Source organism: Caloenas nicobarica, chromosome 14 (genome assembly GCF_036013445.1).
Source record: "Caloenas nicobarica isolate bCalNic1 chromosome 14, bCalNic1.hap1, whole genome shotgun sequence".
NCBI lineage: Eukaryota > Metazoa > Chordata > Aves > Columbiformes > Columbidae > Caloenas > Caloenas nicobarica.
In genome coordinates, this window is record NC_088258.1 from 2,724,022 (window position 1) to 2,733,996 (window position 9,975).

The 9,975-nt window shown below is 63.0% G+C and overlaps 1 protein-coding gene across 1 annotated transcript; it reads left to right on the top strand.

Moving 5' to 3' along the window:
* Positions 1-59: 59 nt before the first annotated feature.
* FLII (FLII actin remodeling protein) lies at positions 60-9,954 on the top strand. The gene is made up of 30 exons (XM_065644742.1): positions 60-171; positions 869-979; positions 2,073-2,144; positions 2,297-2,377; positions 2,591-2,676; positions 2,826-2,987; positions 3,093-3,196; positions 3,275-3,450; positions 3,532-3,689; positions 3,815-3,899; positions 4,184-4,335; positions 4,462-4,591; positions 4,691-4,903; positions 4,985-5,164; positions 5,239-5,321; positions 5,419-5,493; positions 5,626-5,709; positions 5,780-5,951; positions 6,033-6,137; positions 6,698-6,889; positions 7,009-7,197; positions 7,286-7,425; positions 7,527-7,752; positions 7,927-8,081; positions 8,185-8,245; positions 8,335-8,463; positions 8,568-8,674; positions 8,924-9,029; positions 9,122-9,187; positions 9,360-9,954. The coding sequence occupies exons 1-30, from the start codon at positions 109-111 to the stop codon at positions 9,492-9,494; spliced, it is 3,798 nt and encodes a 1,265-aa protein (XP_065500814.1). The 5' UTR covers positions 60-108; the 3' UTR covers positions 9,495-9,954.
* The last annotated feature ends 21 nt before the right edge of the window (positions 9,955-9,975 follow it).

Genomic DNA, 9,975 nt, shown 5'->3' on the forward strand with positions numbered 1-9,975 from the left:
GGCGGGGCCGGGCGCTGAGGGGGCGGGGCCGGGCGCTGAGGGGGCGGGGCCGGGCGGGGCGGGGCGTGCGGCTCCGCCGGGTCCCTCCGCCCTTCCGCCGGCAGCGCCATGGCGGCCACCGGGGTGCTGCCCTTCGTCCGCGGCGTAGATCTCAGCGGCAACGACTTCAAGGTGCGGAGAGGGAACGGGGGACACCGGGGGAGTGGGGGACAGTCTGGCCTCAGGCGATCCCGGGCCCCGACACCGCGGGGTCCGGCCCCACAGGCTCAGCTTCCCCGTCCCCATCCCGTGGGGCTGGGCGATGTCGCCCCCCCGGTGCTGTTCCTGTCCTCAAAACGGGGAGGGTCACCTGGGGGAGCTTTGACCCCTGACCCCACAGACACTACAGAGCTTGGCGATCCCTGACCCCCCCGTACCTACAGCTGGGCAATCTCTCCCCCAACCCATGGGGACCCAGAGAGCCCGGTGATGGTGGCTCCCCCAGGGCCAAATCCCATGAAACTGGGCGATCACAGCCCCCCCATCTCCTAATCCCATAGGACTGGGCAATCCCAATCCCAAACGACTGCGTGATCCCAACCCCCAAAGCTCCTGATCCCATAGAACTGGGTGGTCCCAGCCCCCCACCCCAGTTCCCAATCCCATGAAACTGGGCAATCCTACTCCCCCAGCTCCCAATCCCATGAAACTGGGCAATCCCACCTCCCATCTCCCAATCCCATAGGACCCAATAAGATCTAAATCCCATCCCACAGACCCCAGTCCCCGCCTGCCCTCACAAGGCTGGTCAAACTGGGCTCCCCAGATCCTCACTCCGTTGGGGCAGGTGCTTTTCTCACCCTCCTCCTCCTCCTCCTCCTCCTCGCAGGGCGGCTACTTCCCGGAGCACGTGAAGGCGATGACCAGCCTGCGCTGGCTGAAGCTGAACCGCACGGGGCTCTGCTACCTGCCCGAGGAGCTCGCTGCCCTCCAGAAGCTGGTGAGCTGCACGTTTTGGGGGGCTCGAGGGCTCCCACGGGGGCTGCGGGGTCAGACGGGGCCCCGTGCGGCGGTGCCAGCAGCCCTGTGCCTGCCAGGCTCGTGGCTCATCGGCGGATGCTCTGGTGTCTAATAATAGGGCTGAGCTACAACGTGTGGTTGAAATTGGATGCAGGAACTGTTAGGAGCAGGGTTGAGACAGGCTTGTACTGGGTTTCACCTCGTTTTCCTAGAAAACCAGACTAAACCCCGTGCTTAGATCCTTTGCCCTTTAATAGAAGGGAAGAATGAAGGTTTAGCATGGGGAGGATTAAGCTTTTGAGGCTTTTTTTTCCTCCTCCTTTGCTAAAAGATATAAAGAGCAGCAGCTGGCAGCTGCCTGGCTTTGCCTTTTGGGCAGCTCAAGCTTTGTGCACGACCAGGCCCTTTGTGGAGTCCGTGTCTGAGCTTTGCTTTGGCGGCATCCTGCAGCACGTTACGGACATCGTTAAATCAGTGTCAGACAAACACAACACTTAAAATGCTGCCAAAAAGTCCTCGTCACTGTGCTGGGTGCACCCTGCTCGGCGGCGGCAAGCGGGGAAGCTCTTTGTGCTGCTCTGAGCTGTGCTCCCCCCACTCCTGCCAGATTTAAACCCGGCGTCTTGCCCCCAGTCTGCCAATTCCTCATTTTCCTGAGCAGGTATCAGCTGGTGATACGCAGAGAAAACCAAAAATTTCCTTGCTGGTCCCCACATATCTGCCTGTGTCCAGATCACCCAGTGAGAAGCGTTTCCAGGAACTGGGGGCTGTTTGCTGGGGGGCTGTGGGGGGCTGCAGCAGCCCAGAGCACCCCGATCCCCGCAGCAGGGCTGGGGTGTCCCAGCCAGGTCTGCTCCGAGGATTGAGGGGCGCGGAGGCAGTGTGGGCACACTGGGACCGGTTTGAGACTGGGAGCATCCCAGCAGCCTTGTGTGGGTCAGGGCTGAGCTCACCCCGTGCCCTCACAAGCCCCCAGCTCCTGTGGGATCCAGGAACTCCCCATTGGTGTGGGGGCCCGACCGCAGCCCCGGCTCCTGTCTCTGCTCACCGGGGTTCTCTGGGGTTCCCCACAGGAGCACCTCTCTGTGAGCCACAACAGCCTCACCACGCTCCATGGCGAGCTCTCTGGCCTGCCCTGCCTCCGGGTAAGTGTCCTCCTGTCCCATGTCCCACCTGCATCAGCACTGGTGTCCCCAGGCACCTCTCAGGTTCTGGGGACACCCCAGGATCATCCCTGGCCACACAAGGGGCTCAGCAGGCGGGTGGCTGCAGTTCTGTCTCTCTGTCCCCTTCCAAGGCCATCGTGGCTCGTGCAAACAGCCTGAAGAACTCGGGGGTCCCTGATGATATCTTCCAGCTGGATGACCTCTCGGTGCTGGTAGGTACAGAGTCTCCTCGGTTAATGCAAGAGCCTCCTCAGGCTCCTGGGTCCTGCTCTTGAGCCTCAGTGGCCCCTCGTGTCCCTTTGGGGAGCACGGTGGGGCTGAGGAGCATCCAGGGTGTAAATCAGAGCTCAGTGCTCCCCAGCTCCCTTCGACTTTTGTACACGGGGCAGAAGGTGATGCCAGCTTTGCTGTCCCATTTACCCCAGGACCTGAGCTACAACCAGCTCACAGAGTGTCCCCGGGAACTGGAGAATGCCAAGAACATGCTGGTCCTCAACCTTGGCCACAACAGGTGGGTCTGGGCCAGGGCAACCATCTCCCCCTGGTCATGGCCACCTCTATCCATACCTCCCCCTTCACTTTGCTCCCTGCCCCTCTCTGGGGGGACCCCAGGGCTGGTGCGGGTTCTGGGCAACCCTGAAGATTCCCATATCCCCGCAGCATCGAGACCATCCCCAACCAGCTCTTCATCAACCTGACGGACCTGCTCTACCTCGACCTGAGCAACAACAAGCTGGAGAGCCTCCCGCCGCAGATGAGACGCCTGGTTCACCTCCAGACCCTCATCCTCAACAACAACCCTCTCCTGCACGCACAGCTCCGGTAAGACCCCATTTTCCAGGCTGGATCCCACAGTTTCGGGGCTGGGCAGGGTTCCTGCTCCAGCCCTGACGCCGTCTCTGCCCCGTGGTTCTCCCTGGCGCGCAGGCAGCTCCCGGCCATGACGGCCCTGCAGACCCTCCACCTCAGGAACACCCAGCGCACGCAGAGCAACCTGCCCACCAGCCTCGAGGGGCTGGTGAACCTGGCAGGTAGGACCAGGGTGTCCATTCCCACTGGGCACGGGGCTCTCTGGCCGGTGGCATCACCCCGTTGTCTTCCTCCCCCAGACGTGGACCTGTCCTGCAATGACCTCAGCCGCGTCCCCGAGTGCCTCTACACCCTGAGCAGCCTGCGGCGCCTCAACCTCAGCAGCAACCAGATCACGGAGCTGTCGCTGTGCATTGACCAGTGGACCCAGCTGGAGACCCTCAACCTGTCCCGCAACCAGCTCACCTCCTTGCCTGTACGTCCCTTCCCACACGTCGGGTCCCTGCCCGTGTCTCCGTGCCCCCAGGTTCTCCCTCACCCCCATCTCCTTCCACAGTCGGCTATCTGCAAGCTGACCAAGCTGAAGAAGATGTACCTGAACTCCAACAAGCTTGACTTTGATGGGATCCCCTCGGGCATCGGCAAACTCGCCAGCCTGGAGGAGTTCATGGCGGCCAACAACAACCTGGAGCTCATTCCTGAGAGCCTGTGCAGGTCGGGGACAGCCCGCAGCCCGCCCCAAGAGGCGACACAGAGGCTGTGTGGTGACACAAGGTCTCTGAGTGTCCCTGAAGGATGAAGCCCTGGCCTGGCCCTTCACCATCCTCTGTGTCCCTCAGGTGCTCCAAGCTCAGGAAGCTGGTGCTGAACAAGAACCGCCTGGTGACGCTGCCGGAGGCCATACACTTCCTGACGGACGTGGAGGTGAGAGCCCAACACCTGCCTCACCGCGGGCTGGGGCCACCACAGCCCCCACCTGGCCCTGGGACCCCAGGGTGGGATGGGACAAGGTGAGGACAAGGGGTCTGGGCGCCAGTATATGAGTCTGGCACATGGCTCAGCCCAGGCAGGACATAATTCGGGGCGCCCTCTGAAATCTCCTCACCAAAACCCAGGGTACTCTGGGGTTCTCCCATCCCATCCCACCCCACACCCTCAGTGTCCCCGTGTTTCAGAGCAGTGAGGTCTCCTGTCCCCCCCTTTGGCAGATCCTGGATGTGCGTGAGAACCCCAACCTGGTGATGCCCCCGAAGCCGGTGGATCGCACGTCGGAGTGGTACAACATCGACTTCTCCCTGCAGAACCAGCTCCGCCTGGCCGGAGCCTCCCCGGCCACCGTGGCGGCCGCTGCCGCAGGCAAGTGTGCGGGGACGTGGGGACAGTCCCTGCCTCGGGGCTGGGGTACGAGCTGTGCCCCTTGGCATTGCCCCAGGGCAGGCGCGGGTGTCCCAGCTGCCCCTCACCCCGTCCCCACGTCCCCAGGGAGCGGCACCAAGGACCCGCTGGCCCGCAAGATGCGGCTCCGGCGCCGCAAGGACTCAACCCAGGATGACCAGGCCAAGCAGGTGCTGAAGGGGATGTCGGACGTGGCCCAGGAGAAGAACAAGAAGATAGAGGTGGGGTCTGGGGGTGGAGAGCAGCCCCGCGGTGCCCCTGGCCCACCCCAGGTGGGGCCCCATTGTCGCCAGCTTAGTGACCTGTCCCTGTCCCCACAGGAGAGCGGGGAGGCGAAAGCACCGGACCTGAAGACGCGCCGGTGGGACCAGGGGCTGGAGAAGCCACAGTTGGACTATTCCGAGTTCTTCAGCGAGGATGTGGGGCAGCTGCCCGGCGTTTCTGTCTGGCAGATCGAGAACTTCGTGCCCACACTGGTGGATGAAGCTTTCCACGGCAAGTTCTACGAGGCCGACTGCTACATTGTGCTCAAGGTACCCGGCCAGGACCGAGGGTCCCCCATGTCCCCAGCCCAGGGCTGCTGCCATCCCCTCTCACACCCCGTCTCTCCCCAGACCTTCCTGGACGAGAACGGGTCCCTCAACTGGGAGATCTACTACTGGATCGGGCAGGAGGCCACGCTGGACAAGAAGGCCTGTTCCGCCATCCACGCCGTCAACCTCCGCAACTACCTGGGGGCCGAGTGCCGCAGCGTCCGGGAGGAGATGGGGGACGAGAGCGACGAGTTCCTCCAGGTGACACCAACCCCCAGCCTCCCCATGGCCCCCCAGCCTGTCCTTTCCCACCCTCACCCCCTCCCTGCCCCCAGGTCTTCGACAATGACATTTCCTACATCGAGGGTGGCACAGCCAGTGGCTTCTTCACCGTTGAGGACACACAATATGTCACAAGGTACCGCTGGGGACAGGTGCTGGGGGGACACGGGGGGCTGGGGGGACACGGGGGACTGGGGGTGCCCCATGTCCCACCGTGGCTGTCTCTCCCCCAGGCTGTACCGTGTCTATGGGAAGAAGAATGTCAAGTTGGAGCCAGTGGCACTGAAAGGGACATCGCTGGACCCCCGGTGAGCAGTGAGGGGACACAGGGGGACTGTGTGGGGACAGGATGCTGGCAGGAGCCACCCAGGACATTGTAGGGAGGGGGTTCAGCCCACCCCACTCTCTCCTGACCATCTTCTCACCTTGGTGTCCTCCAGGTTTGTCTTCCTCCTTGACCACGGCCTCAACCTCTTTGTGTGGCGCGGGCGCCAGGCCACGCTGAGCAGCACCACCAAGGCCAGGTAGGGCTGCTCAGGGGGTCTGGGGGGGCTGCGGGGAGCCCCTCTGCCATCTCGCCCACTCCCGCCACAGGCTCTTCGCCGAGAAGATCAACAAGAACGAGCGGAAGGGGAAAGCGGAGATCACGCTGCTTGCGCAGGGCCAGGAGACCCCCGAGTTCTGGGAGGTGCTGGGGGGGCAGCCCGAGGAGATCCGGCCCTGCGTGCCCGATGACTTCCAGCCCCACAAGCCCAAGCTCTACAAGGTGGGGACCCGCCATCCGTGGGGCCATCGGTGCTGCCGGGGCCCTGCAGCCCCCCTGACCCCCATCCTCTTTCCCTTGCAGGTCGGCCTGGGCCTGGGGTACCTGGAGCTGCCCCAGATCAACTACAGGCTCTCGGTGGAGCACAAGAAGAGGCTGAAGGCGGATCTGATGCCAGAGATGCGGCTGGTAGGATGGGGCGGGGACATTCACAGAATCACAAAGTAGTCTGGGTTGAAGGGACCTTCCAAGTCACCCAGTGCCCCCCCTGCCATGAGCAGGGACATCTGCACCAGCTCAGGTTGCTCAGAGCCCCGTCCAGCCTGGCCTGGGATGTCTCCAGGGATGGTTCAGCCACCACCTCTCTGGCCAACCTGGGCCAGGCTCTCACCACCCTCAGTGTCAAAAATTTCTTCTTCATGTCTGACCTGAATAATCTCCCTGGACCTGCTGGTCATGCTCTTTCTGATGCAGCTCAAGATACGATTTGTCTTCTGGGCTGCAAGCACCCACTGGTGGCTCATGTCCCATCTTTCATCGACCAGTAGCCCCAGGTCCTCTCCACAGCGCTGCACTCCCACTTTGACCAGTACAACTGGTTTTGTGTCCCCTCTGCCTCCAGCTCTGCCCTGGGAGGGGCAGGTTTGGCCAGCGTGGGGGATACTCTGCCCTTCCTGGAAGATTTTTGGGAGCAGGCAGGGCTTTTTCCAGCCAGGGATGCCTGACCTGTGTCCCCACCGTGCTTACAGCTGCAGAGCCTGCTGGACACCCAGAGCGTGTACATCCTGGATTGCTGGTCCGACGTCTTCATCTGGATCGGGAGGAAATCCCCGCGGCTGGTGCGGGCGGCGGCGCTGAAGCTGAGCCAGGAGCTGTGCGGGATGCTGCACCGGCCCAAGCACGCCATGGTCACCCGCAACCTGGAGGGCACCGAGTGCCAGGTACGGCAGCGACGTGCCTGCAAATGGGGAGGGAGACCAGGGGACAGACCCCTTGATGGGGTGCTGGGTGCCAGGGAGGGTGTTGTGACCCGGGGTCCGTTACCTGCTTCTTGATTTAGGTCTTCAAGTCCAAGTTCAAGAACTGGGATGACGTCCTGCGTGTGGATTACACCCGCAACGCCGAGACGGTGCTGCAGGAGGGCGGCCTGGCCGGCAAGGTCCGCAAGGACGCCGAGAAGAAGGACCAGATGAAGGCGGACCTGACAGCGCTATTCCTGCCCCGCCAGCCCCCCATGCCCCTCAGTGAGGTAGGGCTGGGGACCGTCCCCCGTGACCCCCTGGGTGGTGACGGAGGGGCTGGGTGGCTGCAGGGTGATGGAACATGTCGGGCTGCAGGCAGAGCAGCTGATGGAGGAGTGGAACGAGGACCTGGACGGCATGGAGGGCTTCGTGCTGGAGGGGAAGAAATTCGCTCGGCTGCCTGAGGAGGAGTTCGGCCACTTCCACACTCATGACTGCTACGTCTTCCTCTGCAGGTGACACCTGGCTTGTCCCCTCCCCAGGGCTGCTGGGCCCCCTTACCCCACCCCAGACCCCCAACCTGCCCCATCCCTCACATCACCCTTTGTACCCTCAGGTACTGGGTGCCAGTGGAGTACGAGGAGGAGGAGGAGAAGAAGAAGAAGGGTGAAGGCAAAGGGGAGGAGGATGGTGAGGAAGAGGAGGAAGAGAAACAGCCTGAGGAAGACTTCCAGTGCATTGTCTACTTCTGGCAGGGCCGGGAGGCCTCCAACATGGGCTGGCTCACCTTCACCTTCAGCCTCCAGAAGAAGTTCGAGAGTCTCTTCCCTGGCAAACTGGAGGTGACGTGTGCTGGGGGCACACACAGGCTCCCCCAGCTTTGCCTCCCTGCTCCCCTCTGCCCTCTCTGCTCCCCAGGCTGAGCGCTGGGGGGTAGCAGAAGGGATGGGGGTGCAACTGGGGCTTGGGGTTGTATTTGGCGGTGGGGTCCCTGCTGACACCCACCCCTTGGCCAGGTCGTGCGTATGACCCAGCAGCAGGAGAACCCCAAGTTCCTCTCGCACTTCAAGAGAAGGTTCATCATCCACCGGGGCAAGCGGAAGGAGAAGACCAGCCCGCCCCAGCCCAGCCTCTACCACCTCCGCACCAACGGGGGGGCCCTCTGCACCAGGTCAGCGCAGCACCCATGGGTGCCAGCCCCCAGGCAGGGGACACGCCAGTGGCCACAACTGCCCCAGCTCTTGCTGACCAGACCTCCTGGGCTTCTTTTCTAGGTGCATCCAGATCAACACGGATGCTGGTTTGCTCAACTCCGAGTTTTGCTTCATCCTCAAGGTACCACTCATGGCTGAGCATCCTTGTGGATGCTCGGCCACTTGTCCCCCTCCCTGCTGGGGTGGCCCTGACCCCTGTGCTCCCCCCAGGTGCCATTTGAGAGCACAGACAACCAGGGCATTGTCTACACCTGGGTGGGCCGGGCAGCCGACCCTGACGAGGCCAAGCTGGCCGAGGACATCATGAACCAGATGTTTGATGACTCCTACAGCAAACAGGTGAGGGGTAGTGACATACAGCAGGGCTCGGTGCCAGCTTACCTGGGTGACAGCGACCACCAGGGCAGGGGACAGCCAGGCTCAGCCCATCCTTGTCCTCGCAGGTCATCAACGAGGGAGAAGAGCCTGAAAACTTCTTCTGGGTGGGCATCGGCAGCCAGAAGCCCTACGATGAAGACGCTGAGTATATGAAGCACTCTCGGCTCTTCAGGTGGGTCCTGGCCCAAGAGGGGCTGCTTGGGTCTGTGCTGGGTCCCCTTCCTCAGCCTGGTTGCCCCTTTTCCAGGGGCTCAGTCCTCCCAGGACACAGCTCCCCACGCCAGGCAAAGCTCTTCTCCCAACTCTGTCCATCCTGAGCATCAACCAGCTGAAACGGCTGCTCCAGCACGTCCCTTCTGCGTGAGCCGAGTCCTGACAAACTCATGTCTTTGATGCAGTCCCCCTCTGGCTCTTCCCACAGGTGCTCCAACGAGAAGGGCTATTTCTCCGTGTCCGAGAAATGCTCCGATTTCTGCCAGGATGACCTGGCTGACGACGACATCATGCTGCTGGACAACGGGAAGGAGGTGAGGCCATCCTGGGTGCGGGGACGGTGCAGCGGGGGCCAGATTTGCCGGTGGCTCCATCAGCTGAGCCCAGTGTCACCTCCTTCCTGCAGGTCTACATGTGGGTGGGCACCCAGACCAGCCAGGTGGAGATCAAGCTGAGCCTCAAGGCCTGCCAGGTAGGGACCCACTCCTCCTTACTGCGGCAAGGGGGCAAGATTTGGGCTTCATCTCCCCTCAGAGCCCAAATCTTGCCCTGAGTGCTGTGGTGTGGAGCTCCCAGGCTGGGGGGACACCAGCCCTGGAGGGGGGTGAGCGTCGGGGACCACCACTGCTACGCTCCCCTCTCAGGTCTACATCCAGCACATGCGCTCCAAGGACCCCACGCGGCCCCGCAAGCTGCGCCTGGTGCGGAAAGGCAACGAGCCCTGGCCCTTCACCCGCTGCTTCCACGCCTGGAGCGCCTTCCGCAAGCCCCCCGCCTAAATAAGGGCCGGGGGCACCCAGAGCTCCGGCCACAGTCCCCCCATGGCACTGCCGGACCCCCCGGCACCCTGCGCTGCCGCACACGCCTGCGCCCAACCGAGCACGACTTGGAGCCGCTTCTCCCCGAGCTGGGGCCAGCAGGGAGCACTGGGGCTGTCCCTCTGTCCCCCCGGCTTCTGGCTCATCCCCTTCCCAGGGTGGGGGCAGATGGGGCAGCGTGGGTCCCCGTTACACCTTGCTTGGGGACGCTGCTTCCCCCAAACCAATGCCAAGCTCCCCCTGAAACTGGGGGACAGGAGCGTTTCCCAGTTTGGGTGGGAGGATGCTTTGCTGAAGAGCACTGGGCCGGGGGGGTGAGGGGGTCTCAGCCCTGGGTATTACAGCAGCTCTGCTCTCCTGGGCGGGGACTGGACCCCAGCCCATCAATATCATATCAATAAAGGCAGCATTCCCCCCCCAAGGCTGTGCCAGGCTCTGACTG

Coding starts and splice junctions, on each gene's coding strand:
- FLII (XM_065644742.1), top strand. CDS start 109: ATGGCGGCCACCGGGGTGCTGCCCTTCGTCCGCGGCGTAGATCTCAGC. Junction 5,165..5,238: donor AGAGCGACGAGTTCCTCCAG/GTGACACCAACC, acceptor CCCTGCCCCCAG/GTCTTCGACAATGACATTTC. Junction 5,710..5,779: donor AGCAGCACCACCAAGGCCAG/GTAGGGCTGCTC, acceptor CTCCCGCCACAG/GCTCTTCGCCGAGAAGATCA.